General features: G+C 47.5%; 1 protein-coding gene across 3 annotated transcripts in view; it reads left to right on the forward strand.

Annotated features, from left to right (window-relative positions):
- Positions 1–27,618, forward strand: part of HUS1 (HUS1 checkpoint clamp component) — an 818,999-nt gene that overhangs the window by 186,742 nt on the left and 604,639 nt on the right. For all 3 annotated transcript variants that reach the window (XM_069613330.1, XM_069613331.1, XM_069613332.1), the window contains one exon: positions 3,999–4,175. In XM_069613330.1, coding sequence (XP_069469431.1) covers positions 3,999–4,175 — 177 coding nt within the window. The remainder of the gene's footprint in view (positions 1–3,998; positions 4,176–27,618) is intronic.

The raw sequence follows: 27,618 nt of genomic DNA on the forward strand, positions 1-27,618 counted from the left end.
GAAGATGCTCTGCAGAGGCAGTGAAGGAGCGTTGCGAGGGCAGTGAAGAGCATTGCAGAAGCAGTGAAGCATTGTATGGTGCAGTACTGTGCTGCTAAAGGAAGAGGCGCTTATGGTCAACTGTGCTACAGAGGCTGCAGGGTCTGTTGAGAGCTGCAAAGTGCAGTGGGGGGTCTATGAGACTCATTCATTTAATTGGTACTGTGAAGATTTAAAGGAGCGCTGGGCAAAGGGCCATTGGATTCCCAAGTGGCAGACAGGAAGATTTGGTGAACCTGGAGCTGTTGGGGTGCTTTTGAACTTTGATGTCTGAGGTAGTTTTGTGCTCTTTCAAGGCTGCTGATGCAAGCAGCTAATGTAAGTCAAGGACAAGGTTTACCTGTGTCTCCGGAGTGACTATGGGAGCTGGAGCGTGATTCCGTGTGGGATCAGGGTCCTGTAGTCCAGCGAGAGGCCTGCCTGGGGCATAAAGTTTGCTGGAGCAGAGAGCTCCGTTCTGCTCCGTGTCTCACAAGAAGTGATGATGTAGTTCGGAATGCAAGGGGTGCTGGCGATGAGCCAATTTTTAAAAGAGGTCCAGTCCAAAAATCGTCAACACGCTTCTTCTGTTAAAATCATAAGCTGTGTAAGGCGTAGGTCGACATTTTAGGATACATTTGTGGTAGGAGTTTGTATCTAGGGCATGTTTTAATTTCTTCATTGATCCAACATTCGACCGTTCTTCACCCAACCGTTGGTTTGGTTCAGATCTCGACTCATACTTTGGTGCGAGCCTATCTTGATGTGTGGTAGTGTTACAATTAAATGTCACCATTTTCTTCTCTGCGGGTGTTTTTGTAAAGGGATCCTGCTCCTGTTTCCATTTTAGATATTCATCTACTGATCTCTGTATTGTCGCCCTGATGTCCTTCATTATATCTAGAGGGGGATCGTTGGATACAACACCACTCGGGTTAGCAACATCTAACACTGTATTGCTCGGTGGGCAGGTAGAAGGAACTATACTTGACACTGGGGTGAGTCGTATCTCTGTGGTTGCAATATTAGTTGTCGCTCTTTGTGATTGTTCATCTGCCCCTTTTCTATCAAGCAGGGAAACCAAATCATTTAACGGGGAATGGTCCTCAGGTTGTGACGCATTCACTGTTTCACTAGTCACTGGCAGTCTATGCCGCCTTAAATTATTGTATTTGGCGCGTAGACAGCCCCCAACTGTAGGTCCACTTTTTGAGGGAATTTGAATGCGCTTTACAAATTGGTTGGTCAGTTACTGCGTTATACGGGGAGCCTGTTTTTGGTTCTTAGTTGTTTTCTGACTGGTCATCGGTACGGACTTCTCTTTTGTGTGAGTCCGTACATCAAACATATTGTAAACCAAGGTCTCAGTATCCAGTTTTCTAGTATCTGGTTTGTCCTCATTAACTTTAGTGAACAGGTGTGTATTTGGTGGAGCTGTCTCAGTGTTACTAGAGATAATAGGGATAGCTTTGTCTGTAAATGTGTCTGAGCATATAATAGCAGCAAAGGCAGGCAACACAGGAATCGAATTTCTAACCTTATCTTCCCCTTCTACATATAGTTCCGACTGAAGTGGATCTCTGCATTTTACCCCCCGCGTGAGTTTAGTTACTTTATTATCACCCGTCATCTGATTACCTATACATGTGATTTTGTCCAGATTTTGTGTAATTAACTCTAACTGTTCGGGTTGGAGCATTATCTTTGCATCCAAGGACTCAAACAGTTTAAAGAGAGACATAATCGATGTATTTATGGCATTGAGTGTTATTTCTACCAGAGATGTATGCATACTATGACCAATGTCATTACCATCCAAGTTTTTTGAATTCATGGATACTTTCTTGTAAGGTGCACGCAGTGTCGGGTAAGCAAAGGAAGACGTTAGGTCTTTAGAACCCTGTATATGTTGATCAAACAAACTTGGTGAGCCATATAGACTGCCATCATTACCCTTGGTTCTAGCGTTTGTGATTGGTGATTCACTCACTGTCGAACCATCTTCAGCTGCAATGGCACCGATATCGTTGAAATTATCTTTATTCCTATCCCTAAGGTTCGGGGGCGCCAACATCTTATCGTTATTGTCCATTCCTCCACCCACCATGTGTGTTAACCGCTCCGGGTCTATTGTACCCACATGAGTTGGATTTTGCGTAGTTAGATCAATTAGCGGTCCCAAATCAACCCCTTCAGTCCCCTGTTGGGTTATACATATTTCATTAACAAGGATAGTATCTGAAATAGAAATAATTGCACCCTCACCTATTGCACATGTTTTGGCCTTTTCTTAATTCGGGTTGTCGGAAAGCCCTGGATGGTTTTCACCACATGTAGAAGTTAACGTGTCCGGTTCACATCTTGGGATACATAACCCTCATATGTCCCCGGCAGAGCTGCGTCTTTCAGGTGTCAAAATTGGTTGCCCTCCTAGTTTTTTTTTTTTAGAGCAATATTGGGTGAGGACTTATGTGTCGTGGCCTTAAGGTGCACAGACGCTCTTGTCACTACTATGTTGGCCGGCATTCCGGATTTAAGCGTGTAGGTTATGCCTTTCATTAAGCACAATGTTCTAAAAATAAGGGAGTATCACACGCAAAGGCGGCTTTTCACACTGTAACCGCTCTAACAGCGGTAACAGCAAACTTCACCAGCGAACTTACAAAGCGCACGTGCAAAGCGCGTGCATAGCTGGTAAGTGGGTTCCTGGGAGTTCAAGGCGGGGCTTAGCCACAGCACGGCCTGAAATGGCAAAAACACATATTAGAAACAATCTAAGGCCGAGTCTGTAGTTGTTTAAGCAGTTGCTTAAGCACAATCCTTCCAGTCACTTAAGATCAGAGAGGCTTTCCAAAGTTTCTCACTTGTTAGCAAAGTTGCAGTCCAATTGTCAGCAAACGCACTCCGGACAGCATAAAGCACCGTCTTGCAGCGGTAACGGCAAACTTCACCAGCGAACTTGCAAAGCGGGCACGCAAAGCGCGTGCCTAGCTGGTAAGTAGGTTCCTGGGAGTTCAAGACGGGGCTTAGCCACAGCATGGCTTGTTAGCAAAGTTGCAGTCCAATTGTCAGAAAACGCACTCCGGCCAGCATAAAGCAGCATCTCGCAGTGGTAACAGCAAACTTCACCAGCGAACTTACAAAGTTTAAAGGTCAGTGTGTGTGCTGATTAGCTTTGTAGCAAAGGTAGTTACAAAATTTGTGATAGGGTGGATGAGTGTTTTGCTGGTGCGCTATTGATAGTGACGGTACTCGTGGATAGGATGGCTGGGGATCCTGTTTGTGGGTGATGTGGTGAGAGTGATTTAGCTTGAGTGCATGTTGAGTGAAGGGAGTGAGTTGAGTGACATATTAGAAGTGATATATCAGTTGATATGCTAGTGTGATATATATATTAGTTTATTAGAGTGATGTGTTAGGTACGTTTTCTTTTTTTTTTTCTTGAGTTATGTAGTTTAACATGTTTTTCTCCACAGAAGGACTGTTGCAATATTAATGCACGGATGGATTTTTGATGTTGATAGACTTTTGAAGAGGTGACGAGGTCAAAACTCTTTCTGGATTTTCTGTTGTGCTCTGAATTGTTTTGACTAACCTTTTTGGATTTTCAGGTGGGACTTTATTGAGTTAATTTTGGACTAATTGTTGATCTTGTCACCCACATTTTATTGCTGTTATGGTTGTCCCTATAGGGGGAAGATGTGTTGTGTTCTGCATCTAGTGCAAGTGACTGGAACCTTGAGATGGAATGCAAGCCTTAGAATGTTTACCATGAGAGTGTTCAAGGTTTGCCAGTTGCAAGGATGTAAGCCCTGAGAGCGTATGCCGGTGCGTGTCCTATGTCCCCTACTACTTGTTTGTCTCAAGAACTATATTTGATGAACCCTGAACTAAGTAAATGAGTTAACTGTTCACCTGGAGTGTCATTGTGGCCAGGGACATAACTCAACATAAACCTTAACATCTTTTTTTTTTTTTAGGGGAATTTCTTTGACGAGTTTCAGATGGAAGGAGTCTCTGCAGAGCACAATGATATCTATTTGGAGCTAATGCCCGAAAACCTATCCAGAGCTTTGAAAACTGCACAAAATGCCAAAGCAGTAAAAATAAAGTTGACAAACAAACACTGCCCCTGTCTCACATTAGCTGCTGAACTGGTAAGGAGGCAAGAATCCCATACAAGTTTAATTCTGTGAAGGAGTGATGACAAAAGTTGTAGGGGTTTCTCAAATGGCAACCATAAAAATATGTTTTGGGAGAAGCAAGTCCTGCGATAATGGGATGTGTGGAGCGAAGGGGAGAGGCCCAAACGAATAGTAGACTGTGGAAATCGGCTGCAAATGCTTAATTCCCATATTCGGCAAGCCTTTTTTCCTTCATTTAGTTTGCTGGCCATTACAAAGGAGTTGTGATTACATGACAATGGGTGTGCACTGATTTGTTGCGTATTTGTTAAATATTTAGTGCTTATATGTTTGTGTACAGAAAACCTTGATCTCCCATAAAGTCCAATATGGACCTTTAAGGTTGTCCGGGAAATACTGCCTGTATGTGCTATGTTAGTCCTATAAGACCCCCTTGCCTCTTCCAATGTGCCAACAGTCCTCTGAAACTACTTGATGGCATCATGTATTGGCCAGGCTTGCACGATGAATGCCCACTGATGTTTTTAAAGCAGTAAGCCTAGCCGTGACACCATCTGACATTCACAGCAAATTGCTGGCAGAGAGGTGCATCTTTGAGATTACCCTAGATAGCTATTATTGGGCATAGCATGATATCGGCTGTTTCTTGCTATATTTAAATGTAAGGTTTGACTACCCAGGAGCAATACAATTAAAATAGAAATGTCCTGAGAATTTGGTGTGTTCAGGGGGGTGGCCAGTTTAAAAAAAAAACAAAAGGTACTGGAGTTCACATTTCATCGGAAATGTGAAATCGAAAATGAGACTTTTTAAAGCTTTCTTTTTTTCTGTTAAATTTGTTTATTGGGGTTACAAAAAGTAAACACAATAGGTAAACCCAAACCAGACTATCTGGCGAACCAAAGAAAGCATATGTAGTCTAAAAGAATGTATGTAAATAAAGGAAAGGAAACCCTAATTCAAGATTGATGGAGTGACTACATATTTTAGCCAAAGACAAGGAGTAATCCAAGAAATCTCATCTATTGAGCACTACGGGTATACACAAAGTTTGCATACAGCAAAGGAAAACTATAATTGGAAAGGGGCGAGAGTGTACGTGGGAATCAGAAAAGCACTACATTCTAGCACAGAGCCAGCATATTACTGTAACTTGACACTTGTAACATAACAACGTATTCAAGCAGGAGTGTAAGGTATTGTCGTAAGACTGCCAATTTTAAGATTGTACCTTTTGTTTCTCACCTTAGCTTAAATGTGATTAGAGAGGTGGACATTTTCTTTCGAGATGTAAATCTCAATGAGCTTCAAATCATTGTCGGGGTGTGCTTTCTCCTGCTTTTTGTGCCAGATGCACACAGTTGTATCACCTCGAGTAGGAAAAAGTGACTGAACTGAACGTAACTACGAAAAAGATGTCGGTATGGTTTGCTCCATCATACATCAAACCTACTAGAAACATTATGATAAACGGATTACCTCTATGATGTTGGACATCCCCCACCAATTCCTTTGCCAGAATGTGTTGAGCCCAAAACATGCAAATATCCATTAAAAACCACTGTAATTCCAGCATCTTGTCAGTATCTTCTAGGAATTCCCTGTTTAGAAGAAAAAACAGTGTTTGTTAGACTCTCTGTGGCAGACCAGGAAAAGTTCATCCTGTATATTTTTTCCAGACCTCCTCTTTTAGGTCCTCCCCTAATTTTCCTTCCCAAGCAGCCACACGTATACTTTTTCCACTTCTTTTGATATTTTTACATGGTAAAATGATTATGGCATTCTTGATTACTGTAACACCGATCTCCTGGCTCAGCCTAAATATTTCATCAAGATACTGCAAATTCTAAAAAATTCTGCAGCTCATCTCATTGCTGGCCTGCCAAAATATGCCCACATTTCCTCTACTCGGGTCCAGCTTGCCTGGCTCCCTGTTGACCGCTAGATTACGTTTAAGGCCTTATGCTTGACTGATCGAACCCTGCATAAACTGTCATGCCTGCGCAATGGGCGCATTCATTGGCGATCAATATGGACTGATTATTATTCATTTATCTGCGGAGAACTCTTGGATCAACAGTTGTTCACTTTTTGGACCTTGTTTCCCATTTGCGAGACTTTGGTGCTTTTCGATTTTTCCCCACAAACTACATTTACCACAATGCACTTGGCTATAACTATCTATTCCTGGCCATTCCTATTCGTAATCTGTGGAACTACAATCCCCAGAAGCCCTAGGGATCAGCTCTGCTTCCACCAGCTCAGGAACAGAGAGGGAGGAGGCAGATTGTATGCAGGTGTGCTGATCCAGGTGCGACCAATTAGCCTGCTTCTGTGCTGGGCTGGGCGGTTTAAAAGCTGCTGCCTGCAGGGGCTCAGTCTCTTGCATTAAGAGTCCATCCAGCACCTTTTTGCTTCGAGCTAAGGATCTTTGTATGCGGTTCCTCCTTACTCCTGCTTTGGATCCAGTGCCCTGCCGGGCTCTCTGCATAGCAGCCGATCACGCTCTGCTGCTTTCCAGCCTCTGCCTTTGCCCTTCCGGGCTCCTGCCTTGCAGCCGATAACGCTCAGCTACTGCCTTCCGCCCTTGCATTCCAGGCTCCTGCCTTGCAGCTGATCACGCTCCGCTGCTACCTTTCGCCCTTGCCTTCCAGGCTCCTGCCTTGCAGCGGATCACGCTCAGCTGCTGTCTTCCGTCCCTTGCCTTACAGGCACCTGCCTTGCAGCCGATCACGCTCCGCTGCTACCTTCCGCCCTTGCCTTGCAGCCGATCACGCTCCGCTGCTACCTTCTGCCCTTGTCTTCCAGGCTCCTGCCTTGCAGCCGATCACGCTCCGCTGCTACCTTCCGCCCTTGCCTTCCAGGCTCTTGCCGATCATGCTCAGCTGCAACCTTCCGCCCTTGCCTTCCAGATTCCTGCCTTTCAGCCGATCACGCTCCGCTGCTACCTTCCGCCCTTGCCTTCCTGGTTCCTGCCTTGCAGCCGATCACGCTCAGCTGCTACCTTCCGCAAATCCCTTCCTGGCTCCTGCCTTGCAGCCGATCACGCTCCGCTGCTACCTTCCGCCCTTGCCTTCCAGGCTCCTGCCTTGCAGCCGATCACGCTCCACTGCTACCTACCGCCCTTGCCTTCCTGGTTCCTGCCTTGCAGCCGATCACGCTCAGCTGCTACCTTCCGCCCTTGCCTTCCTGGCTCCTGCCTTGCAGCCGATCATGCTCCGCTGCTACCTTCCGCCCTTGCCTTCCAGACTCCTGCCTTGCAGCCGATCACGCTCCGCTGCTACCTTCCGCCCTTGCCTTCCAGGCTCCTGACTTACAGCCGACCACGCTCCGCTGCCTTCAACCTACAGTCTTCGTCCGCTGGGCTTCCAGTCTAGCAGCCTTCTACAGTCCTGCAGTCCCTCTGTTTCCTGACTGCTGCTCCCTTGCTTTCTTCCTTGTTTTCAACCCTCTACTGCTTTCCCTTCATTTCCTTCTGCTAGTTTTCTTATCAACTTCCTTTTTCTGGATTTGTCTGTTAGTGTCTTCTCTTGTACTGTTTGTAGACCCCTTTGTACAGAGCTTGTGTGTTGGTTTCCGTCAGGCAACCTGTGCCCCTTCCCTTGTCTGGTTTCTGCATTACAGACACCATAGCTGTTGTTCCAAGCCATGAGCAAACAGCGTGGGCCTCTGTTATAGCAAACTGTGCAGAAGGCTAGAGTTTTTCCTAAGGTCCGTGGAATACTCTTTTCCTATATCTGCATACACCCCAAGAGGGAATCCATTCTGTTGTACCTTATTCCCTTGCTACACTTGCCTACTCTTCGTTTCTCTTTACTTTCAGCTGTGTGTGTACTTATCAGTCCACCTTACTTCGGCACAACCACCCAAACCCTTCCTGGGTGTCCTGTGCCACTCTTAACAGAGTGCCATCCCTGACATAAACAGGAGATCGTCCTTTATTTCCCCACTAGAAACCTCTGCTCTGCAAACCTTGGGCCTAGGTTTAAAAAGAAGTCTGTTGGCGGCAAAGCTTTTTCAGTTGCTGCCCCTTTGCTCTGGAATACTCTTCCTCTAGCACTGAGACGGAACCAAGATCATGGTCAATTCTGGATATTACTCAAAAACAGTTTATAGTCATAATTTTGAAAACATAATTTCGAATTACAAAAATGGCGAAAAAAAATGGCGAATTCAAAAATGTCAAACACATACACATACATATAATAGAAAAAGTCATTAATTCGAAAATAAAATGTCGAAAAAAAATCGAAAAACCAATGTTAAAATAACTATGTAAAATGTCACAAATACTAACGTTTTTTATGGGGGGGTCCCCCCCCCCAACCACCCCATCCCAAACCCCTACCCCAACACCCCCCTCCTCCCCATCCCCCCCAACACCCCCATGGATATACCTTTAATTTTTAAAAAAAATATATTTAATAAAACATTAATTAATTATTAAAAAAACCCATCCCTACCCCAACCCCCCCCCCCCTCCTTCCCATCCCCCCCACCCACCATGGATATACCTTTAATTATTTTAAAAAATTATGTTTAATAAACTATTATTAATGAATTATTTATTTAAACATTAATTTGAAAAAAAATCGACATTTTTGTAATTCGACATTTTTATTTTCGAATAAATATTTTCGACATTTTGACTTTCGAAAATATTGTATTCGAAAATATGACTGGACACCCTCAAAAACTTTCTCTTTCCTAAGTAAATGCTTCCTTCTCTCTCAGCTCTTTCTGGATGTTTCCCTTCAGAGCCAGGATACCTTCAGGTGGCAGATCGTTCTAAAAACACACCTTAACATAACATTTTGTACATTTTAGAGGTATTGACACTTCCAAGTGGAGTGAGCTGGCGATGTAACTACCATATACAAATCTTATCTTCAACAGTTCTCTAAAGTATGGCTGGATTAAATATCCTCTAGCAGATCTTAATTGCGGATTCTGCCTAAAATCTCCTCTAAATGAGTGATCTAAATACTCAGTTATTCTGCTGCTGCTTTTGGAACCATCTATCAATAGCATTTTAGTGATTGTAATTGCAAACATTTCTGCACATTTGGGGGCCCAAAATGTATTTGTACTCTGATTGGCTGAAATGCCAGCCATTTCAGCCAAAGCACGCAAAAAAGTTGATGATCCTAATTTGTGTGCCTGTGTAGAAATTGCCCTAAAGCTGCATTTTCATATGCCCACCACGGGGGGAATGGAGGGAGTGGATTTTTCTCCCAATATGCTCTTGCTTCCTGGCATACAAAGTCTCCACTGAACCCTTCTCATAAGCTCCTTCTACCCATCATCATCAACATAACTTTATCGGCTGATAGCCATCAAAGTATACATAACAATCGCAAATATACAGTACAAATCATTTCCAACAGTGAGAGGCAGTCAAGAAAGGAGACAATATTGGGAAGATGATCTCAAAGGGCCTAGGTCCTGCTGCGCCCCTCAGCTAGTCATGCAGGTTTAGGCAGAACCCTGTTGTTGAGACTGGTTACGGAAGAACCAATTAGACCTTCTACCCCCAGAGGGATAGCATTTCCACCTGTCAACACTGATCTCGGAAGCCCAAGACCCCGGGGTAAAAAGACAGTTCAATTACACTATAGGGTGCTCAGTGTGAGTCTTATAGGCTTTCAATATGTCCTGGGCCACTACATAATCACAGAGATTTAGTTCAACAGAGTCATCTTCCCCCCCATTTGGACATTCTGACACAGTTAAGAATATGGTCCTTGGTCAAAAACGGGCACCCCCCCGTGGTTCTCAACCAGTGTAGGGTTTTGTTCAAGAGTGCCTCCCTTGATTCCGGGCGCCTTGAGAGTGGTTTAGGAACTATTTGCATTGATATAGTTCTATTGTCCAGCGGTCTGCCATACTTGGCAGAGGAGGGGTATACTCTTAAGGATGGCAACCTAGCTGAGGCCTCGGGACGGGAGCCCCTTTTGCACTGGAATGGGTTGTGGGAGCTTGGTAAATGGGTCCTCATTCATGATTGCTTTCTGGATGTTAAGTTTAACTCTGTGGCAGCAGACGTGGATAAATAGGCACCCTTATCAGAGTGTGGGGGATGAGGGGGTGGGGGGAGTTACAGGCACAATCAACTCCAATACATACGTTTAAGTTGCCCCCTGCCTCATCCTGGTTACATGTTGAGTCCCCTGCAGGTGTTCTGCTGGCCGCCACCGCTGCAGTGAGGGTCAGCAACAAGGTCTTGATCTGGGAAATCTCAGCCATGACTAAGTTGCAGTTACAACAGACAAAAGGGGCCATCCCAGCATCCTCCTTCCTCTTCTGTGCAACAATGTCCATTGGACTGGGTGATGGAATAGAAGCAGACCCAGGCATACTAGACAAAAGAGGGGTAACACAGGGCTGATGGTCAGATACAGAGTCCACTACAAGTACTCCCTCGCTCCCCATGACCCCAAAGTGGTCTGTAGCAGAGTGGGGCCTTCCATAGCCCTTCGTAACGACTGTGCAGTTTGTGCAGGCGGGCAGACAGGGGTTACGCAAGCAGTATTCAACACAGCAACAGGAGTAGTTGGCTGGGGCTCCGGGACTGCAGAAGGAAAGTTCGGTGCAAGAATGGGAGGCTCCTTGGCTGCCGAGGAATTGATAATTTATTTGATCAGCAGGTGAGCATCCCCGAAGGCTGTGGGTGCTATGACCTCATAAGGGGTTCCTTGTGCGCCATGAGCAGTTGGGGCAACTTTGGATCCCAATATTGAGCTCCTTTTTAGTAGCCTGATTTTCCTCTTGGCGCCTACAGCTCGGCCCGGGCCAAGCTCGGGGCCGTACAACACAAGGGGTATGGGAACTGGGGTTTCCCCAGTGTCTTGAACAAGATGATTCGACATGATGGCCCCCAGGGAATTTTCCAAAATGAAGCAGAAATGACACCAGGGAGGGATTATCTCCTGAGTTACCTCCTTTGCAGACAGCAGCAGACTTCAGTACAGCGTACAGTGTCTCGATTCAGACTCCAGCCTCCCACTATTCAGTGTGGGCAGGGTAGGCAGGCAATGTGCGTCGGATGCAGCACCCCCCCCCGGCCCGCGAACACCCTGCGGGACGCCAACACCTGCCGCCCTTTGACCCTGGCGGGCTGGGAGGGAGTTTAAATGCCAGAAGGGGGCGTGGCCAAGTCCACAAAGCAAAATCCAATGTAGTGGAGCCCTGTGGGACGCCAACACCCGCCTCCCTTGTCCCCCTGCGGGCTTCAACCCTGGCGGGCTGGGAGGGGAAGAGGGCGTGGCCAAGTCCACAAAGCTAGATCTGGTGTTGGGGAGCCCGGCGGGACGCCAACACATGCCGCCCTTGTCCCGGCGGGCTTCCTACCCACCCAAGCACTCTGCTGATCCAAAGAGCCTGGTCATCTATCATCATTGTTTCTATTTACCACCAAAGTCCTTGAGCACTCTGTAATAAACATCTTTTCTGTCCGAATTCTTTGATTCCTTCCACCCCATCTCTGTTATGTGAATCACTGTGACATGGATCGCCCACTATGACATGGTTACAATTGCTGCTGTCCACACTAACAATAGTAAGTATGAACATGGGTAAGGCAACTGAAGAAGATTACTTAACTGCGTCTTTGTACAGAAGGTTCTTAGCAGCTCTTGCCCAGTTTTTGATAAGGGTCTTTAGTGGCATAGTGTGGGCGCAGCAGATCCTTCCTGCCTTCCTGGATGCAAGGATTTAAGTAATTGCCAAGGAAGGGAAATACTCAGAGGATTGTAGCTCCGCCCATCCCTCTATATAAGTCATTTATAATGTGCCGGTACCCAAGTGTTTCTAGACGTGAATATAGATATGAAAATGATGACCAGGATCTTGACCTCCAGGTTTGAAAAAGGCCTGCCCAAGCTGATCCGTATAGATTGGGGTCGTTTCATGACTGTGAAACAATGGGCATACAGCATACATAAAACTCTAACCTTAATGACCTCTGTGGGGGAAAGACCCAACTGTGTGCTAGAATTGCTAATCACAGAGAAAGCTTTTGACAAGGTCAGCTAGGTTTTTCTGAGTGTGGTATTGAAACATACTATGGTATGATGTTAGGTTGGATTAATACCTTTTATTCAGACCCATCGGCAAAGGTAGCAGTAGTTAGTGGGATCTCTCCTGAGAGATTCAAATTAGTGAGGGGTGAAGCAAAGGTTCCCAGTCTCCCCTTTTATTTGCATTGGTAATAGAGCTATTGGCGAGTCAGTCCAAAGGAAAGAGACCGGTAGGGGAATTATGAGAGGACGTGGGCAATTTATATCAAATTTTTATCTATTAACTTTTACCACTAAGTATAATACAACAGCGGGGGGGGGCGTGGCCAAGAAGCTATGTAAGAGGACCTGTCCGTTTAGGGCTCTGCTTGATCCGAACAATATCCTGTATTATCCGTGCTACATTCGCTAGATCCAGCCCACAAACAACCGTCCGTGCAGGGGAAGCTGCGGAGCACTTCCTGGTGTGATGTAATATCGATCGCCTGCGAGGAAGAGACACTGGAGCCTGCTTCATAACGCGAGGGTCCGCGGCAAACGAAAAGAAAATGGACGTCGCCTGAACGGCCGACGAACAAAGAAGAGTCAGGCCCCTGGACGGATTGCACCGGAGGTACGCGGAGAAGAACTGGGCACCCGGAACGGGGGCCCGCGGCTGGACCAGCGTTGCAGTGCTGTGACCTTGTGAGGTGGGGCGTCAGCGCGAGTCTGCAGGCACCGAGTGGGGGCCGCCTACAACCAGAAACACGGTGCGGTCAGGATAATGAACCCGGGACAGCCCAGAGCGCAACATTGTTTCCGCCTCATGGACTCCGCCGAGTGTACTACGTGAGACGTGTGCCAGGAGGCAAGACCGCTGGAAGAACGAAACAGCGGCCCCTAGATTTGTATCCAGGCCGGATACTTTGAAGTGAGGAAATGCGCCCCGCAGCTCCGGATCTTGCTCGGAGGCAGCCGAGAGCATTCAATCCACTGCAGCTGATCAAGGCACGTTCGGCTGCATTCACACAAAAAGGACTCCGGGTGGGAGCAGTTTTGGAACGCCTGGGTGCAAGTGAGGTCCCCATATAAACTAGCTGGCCAGTGCACTTATAGTTGTCAATATGCCCCTCAAAAGTCAGAACTACGTACAGACATAATTGAGAAAGTGGAGAGGGAGACAACCCCTAGCCTGGACAGTAGGCATATAGGGGGGAGCAGCGAAGAGTGCCTGGTGCCGAGCTCGACAACCACTACCTAAGTGCAGAGGGCAACGTTGACTTGGCGGAGCGTAGTGCTAGCACACGCCAGGGCAGTGCTCGGACCCGAATAAATTTGTTTGCACCGGACGGTGGGCCCTTGGTGCTGGACCAGCAGTGACTTGGACGGGCAGCCACAGCGAACTGACAAGCCCTTGAACAACTACGTGGGAGGACATATCCCACTCCAGGAACAGAGCTGGCCGTATAAGAGATCCCCGGGTTCCGCTTGTCGGGGTCCGAGCACCATAAGCAGCCTAGTCTGGCGAGGACCAAGACCTCGGGTGGCCAGGCACGTATAAGCAGCCCTGAAACCCAGAGATGTCCACCAAACTGCCCAGAGCGAAGGGCAAGCAACCCACGCTTGAAGAGTATGCCAGGGCATCACCAGGTGCAGATGGGACTAAGAGCAAATACAAAACCCCCTCTGGAAGTGCGGATGCTGTGGGCAGAGATCAGGAGATCCTCGCTGCGATAGCCGACTTAAAAGTGGCCTGGGAAACCAAACTAGGATTGGCCATGACCGAGCTGAAGACTGCATTAGAGCTCAAAGTCGGGGCATTACAAGAAGAAGTAAACCTCCTCCGGCAAGACATACGAGTGCTAGCGGAACGCACAGGTGATTTAGAAAAAGAGGTGGCATCGAACACAGTGGCATGAGCAGCTCACAAATCTGAACTGCATGCCTTAGTGCAACGAGTGGGCAACTTGGAAAGCAGGGCGGAGGAAGCGGAAGGACGCACCGGAAGAAATAATATATGCATCGTCGGACTGCCTGAAGGAGCTGAAGGACCTAACCGCACGGAATATATTGAATCAATGTTGCTGGAGGAGATAACCGGGGGAGTTTTGTCCCAGGGGTTTGTCGTGGAAAGGATGCATAGGGCCCTGATGAGGAGGCCACCACCGGGGAAACCCCCCCCCCCCCCAGACCGATGATAGCTAAGATCCTGAATTACCGTGACTGGGAGAGGATCCTAGTGCACTTCCGGAAGGGCGGTACAATACAAAGAGCATCAGCACATATAACGGCATACCCGGATTACACCTTGCAGGTTCAACGCCGACGCATGAACTTTGGGACCGTAGAAAGCAGGCTGCGTGAAGCAGGCCACAAATACATGCTGCTCTACCCGGCGAAACTGAAGGTCTTCCACAAGAGCAGACTTTGTTTTTTGAAACCCCGGAAGATGCAATGGAATGGCTGGACAGGCAGAGCGGCCCCCAAGAATCGGGCATCCAGAATGAAGATGGTGAAGATAAGTAACAAGCCGCGGCGGCACATAGTGTCGCAGCTTAAGACATTGGGACTTGAATATAGTAAGGGATATAGCCTGCTAGAGGTGTGTGAATAGGGTGGAATTTACATGTATGATCCGTGAGCATGCGGAACTTAGTTAATGGCATATGAGCCTAACGGAACCAGCCCTCGTATCCCCACAGAGAATAGATCAGTTGGGTCACCGGCAGACAGGTGACACCCTGCCGGGTCCTGCATTTGGCACTCCAAAGCTAGACCAAAAGCAGGGGAGCCTGAGATCCAGGGATGGAGCTGGGCACTTGTTGGGTTGGGTGGGGGCAGTGAAGGGGTTGTGTGCAGTGTTGGAAGTTGGGCAAGGGAAGGGGGGTGAGGGCAGTTGGGTTGGGGGGTTTATTGTTGGGAGTGGGAGGGAAACAAGCCCAATAACATGTCAAATCAGGTGGGAGGAAGAAACTAGGAGGGGAGGCGGGACGCCTATAGATGGCTTCGGATAGCCTGAGGGTGGTGACCTGGAATGTGAGGGGCCTTAATAGTTACTTGAAACGTAATAAAGTAATGTTGTACCTGAGAAGGTTGAAGATTGACATAGCGCTATTACAGGAACCCCACCTCACTAGGGAGAAGCTGGAGGTGGTCCAGAGAAAGTGGAGAGGGTGCACCACGGGAGCCACATACTCGGCCTACGCGAGGGGGGTCATCACTTGGGTGGCACCGCACATACCATTCCAGCTGCTTCAGACCACGATAGACCCCGTGGGCAGAATGACAGTGGTGAGGGGGATGTTGGAAAACAGGGAAGTGAGCATTATCAATCTATATGCCCTCAACCAGGATACAGCGGCCTACTTTAGGACCCTATATGGCAAAATTGGCCCTTTATTGGGTGGCACGATGTTATGGGGGGGGGCTTTTAACTATACATTAAATTCTAAAATGGACAGATCAGACAATAAACCAGACAGACCCATCCAGCCGCGAAGGCACTGCAGGCCTTACTGGAAATATGGCACTTGAAGATGTCTGGAGACAGTTACACCCAACAGATAGGCAGTACTCACACTACGCAGCTCCACATAACTTGCACGTGTGGTTTGACTACATCTTCGTCGCCTTGGAGCTGGTGGGAGAGATGACAGGTGAGGAATACAAGGCCAGAGTGTTATCGGACCACTCCCCCTTGGTCCTGGAGTGGCGACACCAGCCCCCCAAAGCAAGAATCCCAACGTGGAAGCTCAGAGCTGAGGCCCTGCAAGACTCGGGATTCCGGGAGGACTTGAGGGAGGCGATCACCAAGTATTTTGATATTAACACGCGCAGTGTCCAATCGGAGGTAACCTTGTGGGAGGCGTTTAAGGTAGTAATACGAGGAGCAGCCATTTCAAAATCTAGAGGGCTCCAGGGAGGCGTGGAGTGGAAATTGCAGGAAACAGAGAAGAAGCTGGAAGACATAATGCGTAAGGGGGGCACCTAGCAGGAGGACGCAGACAGGATAAAGCTGCTGCACCAGGCTAGCAGCGAGTACTGGGATAGATTGTGCAAGCTGAGCTACAAGAAGTACTTTGAGAGGCAACAAGCGAGTGGAGACAAGCCGGGTAGGCTGCTGGCATGGTTATATAAAAATGAAATGCCTCGGCCAGCGATCAGGGTAATTAAAGGGGACGAGGGCCAGTGCTGGGACACCCAAGAGGGAGTCAATGAGGGGTTCCTTAGATATTATAAACGTCTTTACGGAGACGCAGGGGAAGAGACGGCTCATAACATTCAGGAAACACTAGAGGACATAGGCCTGCCCAAATTAGATGATCGGGAACGAGAGGACTTGGACGCCCCAATCACGCTAGAAGAACTGGAGATAGTGGTTCAGCACCTGCCCATGTGCAAGGCCCCAGGGCCGGACGGGCTCCCCAGTGAATTCTATAAAATGTACAAACAAGAGGTGCTCCCCCCGCTGTTGGCCATGCAAAATGAGGCGTTCGAGCATGGCAGACTGCCAGAGTCCCTACGAGAGGCGGTGATCATCCCACTTTTAAAACCGGGAAAGCCGGATAAAGACTGTGGGTCATACAGACCCCTATCGATGCTCAATCAGGATGGCAAAATCCTCACAGCAGCGCTAGCGAACAGGTTCAAGAGAGTCATTGGCAAATTGATACATCCTGACCAAACAGGCTATCTTCTCGGCAGAAACATAACCGACAATCACAGGAGACTCCACCACATTATTGACCAAATGGAGAAGTACCCCAGCAAACTGGCAATAGTCTCGCTGGATGCCATTAAGGCCTTCGACTCGGTGATATGGCCCTGGCTGCTGGCGACCGTGGGGGAGTACGGGATGGGGCCAGGGTATCTGAGGTGGGTCAAAATGTTATACAGCTCCCCAATTGCTAGGGTCAAAATGGGTGCCACTATCTCGGACAAATGGCAACTCAGCAGGGGCACTAGACAGGGCTGCCCCTGGTCTAGTGCCCCTGCTGTATATCCTGGCACTGGAGCCACTGGCAATCTGCCTCAGACAACAATACGGGGAGATAGGGATCCGCACTGCGGGAGGCTTGCACCTCATATCACTGTACGCCGATGATATACTCTTCTATCTCTGCTTCCCAGAAGAAATTTACATTTTGTCTTGGAGGTGATGGAACATTACGCCACCCTCTCAGGTATAGCAGTCAACCCCAAGAAATCGAGTATGTTCCCCGTGGGAAGTTACAAACGCACCCGGCCTGCGAGCCTACCGGTCTTGCCGATACCCTGGCAGACTGAGACGTTCCGGTATTTAGGAATCAACATATATCATTCGACGGAACACAAACATAATACAGTAAAGGCAGTTGATGGCATTAGGAAAAGCATGAGGTTTTGGTCCACTCTGCCCTTGGCCATGATGGGTAGAGCGGCCCTGATTAAGATGGTAGTCTTTCCCAGACTGCTGCATGTTTTTGCGAACATCCCGTTTGCGATCCCTAAGCGTTTTTTTGTTAAACTTCAGTCTGTGCAGGGGCTTTTTGTGGCACAACTCCAGGAACAGGGTGGCCCTGTGGAAACTACAAAACTCGTGCGACAGGGGGGGTATAAATCTGCTGAATTTTTATCTATATTATTTTGCGGGACAGCTGCAATACGTGACCAGGTGGTTGTCCGAAGAAGAAACGGCTGAAGCCAGGCTTATGTATAATGTCCCTGCCCCCTTCTTCCTGAGAGAGACAGTGTGGCTGCCTAAACCAAAGGTGTTGGGAATGGCGAGATTGCTGGTGGTAGGCTGGAAAATATGGCGCAGGGCATGGCAAATGGCGGGAATTCCATCCCCGTTCTCCTTGCAGACGCCGCTAGTGGCACTATGTGGGGAGGACTCCCAAATGATAAAAGGGATCCGTAGTTATTGGGAACCGATGGGCCTGGCAACCCTTAGAGATATATGGCAAGAAGGGGTAGCACTGGACTTCCAGAGACTAGTGGAGGACACCGGGGTGCATAAAGGCCAACATATTACTTAAACTAGAATCACCAAATGGGTGCGAGAAAGTTGGCCGGAGGCTGTGGTCACAGAACAACCTGATGCAACCATCGAGACGATATATGATATTTCGGAGGGTGGGCATGAGATATCTCATCTACATGAGCTACTGAGGACCAGGGTGGGAAAAGAGCTGCTCCAACTGAGGCGAGACTGGGGGGAGGAGGTGGGAGAACCCATGCTGGATGGGCAATGGGACAGAGCCCAAAGGTATCACAAGAAGGTGTCCCGAAACGCGAGGCTTCAGCAGATCCAATTGTATGTCACTCATAGGGCATACATCACCCCCAGAAAAATAGCCAAGTTTGGAGCATCGACAGTACAGACATGCCCACGGTGCAGGGAGGAGGGAGCGGGGATGCTACACATGTTTTGGGCTTGCCCGGAGGTGGGGAGGTTTTGGATGGAGCTGAAGGCTCGCCTCGCTGAAAAAGGAATCACTTTTGAGGTAGAGTCAGCTTGGGCATGCATGCTGGGGAGTTTTACCAGACCACGTAACCTGAAGCATATTAGTAAAATGAAAGACCTGGCCTACATTCTGGCCAAACAGAGAATTGCTATGGGCTGGAAGGCAGCCCAACGGGCCAGAATTGAGACATGGTGGGCGGACCAGATGAAATGGGCAGAAGCAGAAATGGCTGCTTGGTATGAAGCAGTCAGCAGGGGCAGGGGGGAGGAGGTGGGACCCCTGATAGCATGGAGACAATTGGTGGCCTCAATGATAGGACCCTCCCAGGCCGACCATAGTGAAGATGACATGGAAGAGATAACCGAAGTAGACACGCCTGAAGACAAGTAGGATAATGACACAGAAACAGGGGCTCGAGTTAAGGGGTGGGGAGGGGATGGACCGAAATGTTTAATTTGTAATTATTATGCAAGCATATATGCAAATGTCCTTAAAGTTTGTAATGTTGGGACTTTGTGTTGGAAACACAATAAAAATATTTTTAAAGAGTATAATACAACAGCCATCCGTGTTATTTGTTTTGACAGTAGTCCGGACTCCCAGAGCTTATACAGAAAGAAAACTCAAACCATGTGTATCATGTTATCACTTCAGCTGTGTCCTTCTGAATCGCCAAGTTGAACGAATAGGTAGTTGCAAAAATGTGACTATAACTAATCTGCTATTAGACCTATCCTGTGTGCTTCGTATTATCTTACTGAGATGAAGATGCATTTAGGTAGCCTCTCCCATCAGTCCCTGGGCCTCGTTACAACTTTGGCAGTATTCAGGCGGTAAACCCACTGGAATACCGTGAAACTGAATTACTGTTACTGCCACTTGGTCTGGCGGGTTGACCGCCGGATTACAGGTGGTGCTAGTCCTCATTTATTGAAGTCCATAGGACTTCATGGGGATTTCGGCGGAATAACCGCTGGTGGTAATTCTGCCAATTTTGCTGTTTTCCAGCTGTAAAGTGGGGGTTTCACCTCCAGCTTTCTGCTGGAGGTGAAGCTTCCACCACTCCGTTACTGCCGATTTGTACTGCACCGCCATTCTCATAATGAGCCCTATATCCTTGGACCTGCTATTTGGAGGTAGAAGCAGGCAATAATGCATTTCCCTTTCCTCATATGCCATTAGTTCCTTCAGCCATGCATCATGAGTGGAATGGGATACCTGTACTGAGCCTTGGACATTTTAATAAAAAGTCTTAATATACCCACCAATCAGATTTGCAATGGAAAATAAGTGCTTTCCCCTTGTGACCGCATTCATTGTTTGCATAACATGCTCCCAGGGAACTGCCATGCCAGATAGAGCAAATCTGCTTGTGCTGCAGATAGCTGGTATGTGGGTGCTTAGACGGTTAGGAGAGTGTTAGGCAGAAACCTGTGCAGTTCCCTTAGGGATTTAGGACTACAGGTGTTAGCAGTAAACCCACTTGGTAGCAGTCTGTACCACCCAGATTTACCTGGTAGCTGTGGCTGAGCAGTCAGACTTCCCTCAAGAAGAGTTAGGCAGTATGCAAAGTATACACAATAGGCACTCAGATACAACAATACAAACAAACACTGACCAGAGCTTTGGTATCAAAGTATATAATTATTTATTTAAAAACACACTGTTTGAAACACTCTAGCACTCTTATTGTAAAACACTCTAAACACAGTTAATATTATAATATATCTAACCCTTATTCCTTATCAGATAAGTCTTAGTAAACACCACTTATTTTCATACAGAGGTGAGCGCTTAACTATAGATGGCACTCCAATAAGTTTATGAAAAAGGGAGGGAAAAAGACAGAAGATGGAAAGGTACACCACTCTAAGATTTAGGAACACTGTTAGCAAGGCAGAAGAGCAAAAGTCACTGGTGTGCCAAAGTCCATAGGCTGGGCCCACTCTTAGAGAGAGCAGAGCACAAATGCGCCCAAGATCACACAGTTACACTAGGCTTAGAAAGTCTTGCAGAGAGTTCAAAAAGAGTTTAGAGAGGCTCAGAAAAGTTTAGCCAGGGTGTCCCAGGCTAACCCAGGTTCGAAAGCCGGGTGCTAAATCTACCCCGTACAGTCGGTGGCAAGGGAAGCCAGGCGGGACACGGTACCTTAAGTGGGAAGGATCCTCCAGTGGTGGCAGTTGTTCCTGGCAGTGGGTGCAAGTCTTGTCGTCGTCCAGGGGAAGAGAAGATCTCGACTTGGAGGAAAGATGAAGGTCGTTGCACTGCCAGGGAAGAAACCAGCCGCGGAGTTTTCTGGTTAAAGGTAGTACCTTTTAATTCGCGGTCGTGGTAAAACGTGGTATCCCGGTTGCCGGGGTGCTTGGCACAGGCAAGGCGGCCACGAGATACGTCAGGAAGGCGAAAAGACGGTGAAACTGGTTATACCCACCAATCAAAGGAAGAAGACTCTCCGGCGGGAGATCTCCTCTGTCTTTGGGAAAAGTGGTGAGACGGTCCAGCAGGGCTCCACCGGTGGTGTCGTCGTGGCAGGCCGGCTCAGCTTCTCCCTCGTCGGATTCTTAGGTCCTGTGGCGACTTCTGAAGTTCCAGTCCCCAAAGCCCTGCTTTTATGCAGAAAACCCCCATTCACTCAGCCTAGCTGTCACTCAAACATGCTAAGTGGTGAGCCGGCCGGCTCACCACTTGGGCCAATCAGGACGGAGTGCGACTTGAGTTGCCTAGGCAACTCAGTCCAGGGTGCCTAAATCCCCCTCCACCCCTCCTCAGTACCCCAGACAGAGTGGCACCACTTTGGAGGGCTTCTGTGGAGAAGCCCGCAAAAAAGTGGAACAAAGGGCTCGACTTGGGTTGGAGCCACAGAAGAGAACACAAACGCCATTTTAGAACCGAGTTTTTGCAAAAAATACCAACTGGAGAATTAATATTAATTAAATAAACCGGCGGTATGTTCGAGGCTATCGTAATTAAATAAATGAAGATAGTAGCCTCGAACAATGGGAAAATCCCATAGAGAAATATTTGCAGTTGAATATAAAAACTAGTATCCACTGCCACCAGCCAAAACTCGATCAGGGGGGACGGAGACGTGCCCCCTCGACTAACAGACCCCAGGTCAATTGAATTGCCCCAGCCAGTACGTCCACAATATGATGGTTTGTACTGGTTCTGTTTAGAATTTAACACTAGTAAAGTCAATGGTGGCTTTACATGCCCTGGGAGACAGTAGTCAGTCCCAGGGTATGGAGTCTATACTGGGGGTCACTATGACACCCCTGTGTTACTGCGCTGAGGGTTCTGTGTAAGACACATCACAAAAACACATGACGCCCTATGGGGTAAAAGACCCCATAGCCCATTAAACACATCTAGATTCAAAGAAACACACTCAAATCATGTCCAAGAGTGAGGGTAAAAGAGTCTCACTCTTGGCAGGAGAAAAAAATAAACCCCAAAAATCCAGCAAAGCTGCTGGGGGACTCACTAGGTTAGGAAATTCAGCCTAAACAGAGAATTCTCCCTAACAGAGAGTAATAAAAACTATAAGTGTTTTATGTGGGAAAGTGTATGCCTGTAATTTAGTAATGGGAAGCAAGTCGGTTTACAAGCAATACTCCATTCTTCAAGTTAAATAGTGTCTCCAGTGCTTTTTCACATCTATTACGAGATCTAACCGTAGTTACCCTTCTCTGCATATTAACAATTTTATAGATTATTTGCATAGGTCTAGGGTGCGTGTTACGTATAACACTATAGCTAGAGCATGGGTTCACTGGCGGTAACCTGTATATGTGTTCTCCAGCATGGGATCTTTCATGGATTCACATGCTTCTGAATATTCCCCATCGTCAGGCTGGGAATCCTCGGTAACATTAAAAGCTGTTTAGCTTTAAAGCTTAAAATGCTTGTCACTTGCATAGCTTATTGCTGTCACTTTGGGTCATACTAACCCACCCAATGGCACTAGACCTCCTTAGCTCCACCCCTGGTGGACGTCTTCAGATTTTTTACCGCATGTTACGTGTTGTGGGTCATTGTGTTTCGCTCCTCGAAATTACCACTTTTTCATCTGTCTTAAGATATCTTCAATCCTTTTTTCTTCATAATCGATCCCATCAGAGACTGCCGGTAGCGGGGATCCGTTGCCGGTGAAGATCTGGACATCAAAAGATATTCAAGCCGCGAGAGGCCCTCTACTCGACTTTGAGGCCTCCTCCACGTGGCCATGCCAGACGCCAGCAATAACAACCTTTTCAGGCCCTGCACGAAGTGTCACCTCAAGAACATTTTTGTGGATGATCGACACGAAAAATGTATACATTACCTGCACCCGGACCACAATGTGCATGCCTCCTCAATCTGCCAGTCCTTCCCCACAAAGACACGGAAGGCTCGCCATAGAAGGTTGGTGACTTGGCTGGAGGAGGGTGCCAGGGCCTCTAACTCGGCCTCAGTGAGAAGTCATGCCTCAGCCAGGGCCGGCAGATTTATGGAAAAAACTTCCTCTGCAAAGAGGTCAAGGTCTCATGAGGACACTTCCCTGGGAAAGAAACCAAAAAGGGGACATGGGCATAAGTCGCACAACTCAACTGCCCTTCTGTCGACTACTACGATGTCTGCAAGGACCCCGTTGTTTGTATTATCGACGTCTTCGTCCACTATACCAGCACCCACGGTCACAACAAGATTGTCATCTTCTGGCAAACAGCGTCCGTTGACATCCACATCGAATACCACCAAACTGTTAACGAGTCGCCCGTTGACTAGTCGCAAGCAAAGATTGTCTACACCAGCCGTATTCAAACTGTGGGGAGCAACACCCTGTGGGGCCACAGCCTCATGTCCAGAGGGTCATGCACCCACAGTCTGAGTCCTTCATTTCTTTGAAGGATTAAGTGCATTATAAAAGATTCATTAATATGTGTAACTTGGTGCATTTTAACACTTCAGATTAACCAATGCATATGATCAGACCTTTTGCTTAGGTAGCAGGACAACCATTTTCTGTCCCTGCAAGGCTCTCTAGAAAGGCCTGTCAGCAGTGCATTATGCATGGAAGTTTACAATATACCAGGAAAGGGGGTCATGTGTTCACCCTCCACCCCCCCACCACAGAAAAGGTACAATGTAAGCGGCTCTGCACCTAGCATAGAGCAGCATTGGTCGAGCCCAAAGGGTTTGAAGTGTGAGGGGGCAGCAATTCCTTGCGTCTGTAATGAGGTGTAATTGTCAATGTGAGTGCTTGAGTGCTAGAATCGTAGAGCACTCCAGTGTCTTTAAAGGGAATAGGAACAATGCGACCAAAAATCTGATTGTTCGGTAAAAGGGATGGGAGGTGGGGTGTATTAGAGTGAGGTAGCACTCTACTAACATGGCTCATATGTTAATAGATTGTGAATGTCGAGGGGGGCCTTTTGAATATCACCTGTGACAAACTGCAAGATAAAGACCTCTCCTGTAAGATACAGCAGCCAGAGGATAATTCACACACATGCATGTCAAGTGTCTTGAGTCCCACTTGGCATGTATGTGTGTGATTTATGCAGTGTAAAATTAGCTAGTAAACACTCTTATGTTATTGGGATTTATACCACACACTGCTGCCATGTGCATGGTCTTCAGGCAGACACTTTGATATGAAAGGGGAAAGTGTGGAATTGTTAAGGGGGAGTAGAGGGAAAAGACAGTGTTGTGCCCAACTGTTGGGGCGTATAGAGCCGGGAGCAACTGGCGTCTGTGTGGGTGTTTTTTTCAAGGTGGATAATGATTTCTGCCAACAGGTGCTGTACAAATAAATTATGGGGTACAAGTTTAAGGTGGTGAAGGGAAGGTTGCGCTGTTGACAGTCTTCTGTCATCATCAGTATACCCGTGAACACTGCTTAAATGCTTTCACTGAGCTGTAAATGGTACCTCTTTTGATATGGACCAGGAGGTATCAGGTCTCAGAGGCTCCTCGGAACACTGTGCTTGGCCATGCACACCTCTTGGCTTTTTACCCAATTTTTTTTAAAAGTGCGATCTAAAATCCAGCATTTGAACCTATTATTTTTAGGTAAGCAGCAAGAACAACAGTATATAAATATCAAAGCATAGTTTGGAGGTATTTGTAGTATTCGTACATACATGTCATACAACAGAACATTACACATCATGGTGAGGGAGCAGGTGTTGCATCATCTGGTGCCAGATCCCATAGGTACGCACGTAACAGTGTCCAAATATCTTTGGGACGACAAGGTATCGGAACCGATAGGACAAAAAGTTCCTCGTTGTCGTTCACCATGCACAAGTCTTTTAAAAAGTTAGCTCTGGATGGAGCAGTGACGGATTTCCACGATCTAAGAATACATCGCTTTGCAACAACACATGAAATGTTAAATAGACGCCTAGTGGTTTCCCTCACTTTACCAATGTCACCAAGCAGGTACTTTAGTGGGGACAGGGTCGCCGGGATCGACGTTATGTCCTCAAGTAATTCCGCCACCTCTTGCCAGAATTCCACAATCAAAGGGCATGACCAGTACATGTGATATGGCCCAGCGTTTGGTGCATTACACTTAGGGCAGGCTCCTGTGCAATTCTCAACAAATTTAGCTAACCTGGCGAGGGCATAATGTAACTGATTCAGGATTTTGAATTGAATCAGCCGGAGGCCAGCATTCATAGACACGGATCTGGTGAGTTGACAGAAGCGTGACCACCGGATTTCATCAATTTGGGTACCCGTATCTCGTTCCCAGGTCTCCCTTATCGCATTACGGGACGGGGAATGGGCCTGCACCAAAGAGTATACCAGCGACACCCCCTTGTTGGGACCATTTGTAGCCACTATTGCCCTAATTCATTCATGCACCTGGGGTTCCATCGGAAAAGTTGGCCATCTAGCAGCAAAAGCAGTTTTCATACGATGGTATTGGAACCGTTTAAGTTGGCCTCCTCCCACCGCCCCAACAAAATCTGTGAGTTCGCAGAATACGCCATCTGGGAAAATGTCACGTAGCGTAAACAGCTTTCTTGGATCCCAGGATTGTTGAAGGGCTTTGTCAAATGTAGGGGATATACTCGAGAAGTTCCACAGGGGGACCTCCGGGTCGTAGGGGGTCTCCAGGCCAATTCTTTTATATATCTTAGCCCAGGCTTGTGTAGTTTTGTATACCGGGTCAAATGGGCAGATGTCTCCGTAAACAGGGTTAAGGAGGACTGATCGGATATCATTGGGGTGGACAGCATATTTTTCTATGAAAACATGGGGATTTGTATCCTCGGGGTCGAACCGATGTTTAGCTAATTGAGCCTGTGCAGACAGGTAGTAGAGTTCAAAGTCAGGTGCAGCAATACCTCCCTGTGAGAATGGTTCCACAATCTTATCCCATCCCAGCCTGGCCGTCTTCCCATTCCAGATAAAGGTAGAGGCGAGCGACCTGAGTTTTGCAAAAAAAGCCTTGCCGGGCCATATCGGGATGTTATTAAAATAATATAGAAGTTTGGGTAGAACTAACATTTTGATTATCGCCACCCTACCATAAAGGGACAGTGGGAGACTGGTCCATGTCTGGAATTTGGTCACCAAACTTGATAGCAGTTCCCCATGGTTATGTGCGTACAGCAATTGTTTATTCCTAGCGATCACAACACCCAAGTAGCGAACCTGAATCAGAGCGGGCCTGAGTCCCACTATTGCAGAGAGATCACCCGTGCAATCAGTTAAGGGAAATATCTCGGATTTAGGAACATTGATTCTATACCCTGAATACTCTGAGAATTCGTGTATGTCTGACATGATGTGTTGTACATTCTCCTCTGGATCATGGACATATAACAAAGTGTCATCTGCGTATAGTGAAATGATCTGAGGGGGGCCGGTCATCCTGAGTCCTCTATGTGAATGGTGCTGTCGTATATACTCCGCCATTGGCTCAATGGTAAGTGCAAATAGTACAGGTGAGAAGGGACAACCCTGCCTGGTGCCCCTATGGAGCCAAAATGTAGGGGATAGCGTGGTATTAGTGAGGACTTTAGCGGTAGGGTGGGTGTATAGTAGCTTTACGCATTCAATAAAGTATCGCCAAGGCCAAACCGTCCAAGCACCAGGAAGAGGTATGTCCAGGACACGGAATCGAAAGCCTTTTCGTCATCAAGGGCTACCACTGCCGCCTTCGCCTCGGGATCAATCTGTGCCATTACATTAAACAGGCGTCGCAGGTTGAGTGCAGTGAATCTGGATGGTATAAAGCCTGCCTGGTCCGGGTGGACAAGGATTGACATATACGGGAGGAGTCTGGTAGCTAACACTTTGGCGAAGATTTTCGCGTCAGTGTTAATCAATGAGAGGGGTCTGTAGGATCCCATCTCATGTGCCGGTCTACGGGGTTTCAGGAGGACTGTAATAATAGCTTCACGCATCGATTCTGGAAGGTCCCACCGGTCCATCGATTCCTCCCACATTTTTAGCAGTAAAGGGGCTAATTCACTCCTGAATTCTTTGTATAATTCTGCGCTCAGGCCATCCGAGCCGGGGGCGCGGCCTCCTGACAAAGATTTAATGGCCTCTTCTATTTCTGCAATTGTGATGGGCCGGTCTAGTATGTTACGGGTTTCAGCAGTTAATGTAGGGAGGTCTAGGCTGTCCAAGTACCAGAACGTCTCCTCTGAACACTTTGTGTCATGATTAGAATAAAGGGAGGAATAGAACTCCGCAAAGGTGAAATTAATGTCCCGCTCCCTGTTAACCATTTCACCGGTAGGTGTCAGAATGCCAGGAATCGGACTACGGTGCCTATCAGCCTTAAGCATAGTAGCTAAGAACTTCCCAGCCTTGTTACTCTCCCCGTATCTGCGGGCTTTGGCAGGGGCTGCCATATATAGAACTTCTCTGTTGGCCAACTCACTGAACTACTTTAAAGCGACATGCATTTGCGCTAACGTTTCCTTTTCTTGTGTGACCCCATATTCAATTTGTAACAGATCTATTTTTGCTTCAACTGTACTCAGTTCCCTCCGTACAGCCTTC

Source organism: Ambystoma mexicanum, chromosome 5p (genome assembly GCF_040938575.1).
Source record: "Ambystoma mexicanum isolate Mex_15411 chromosome 5p, UKY_AmexF1_1, whole genome shotgun sequence".
Classification (NCBI taxonomy): Eukaryota; Metazoa; Chordata; class Amphibia; order Caudata; family Ambystomatidae; genus Ambystoma; species Ambystoma mexicanum.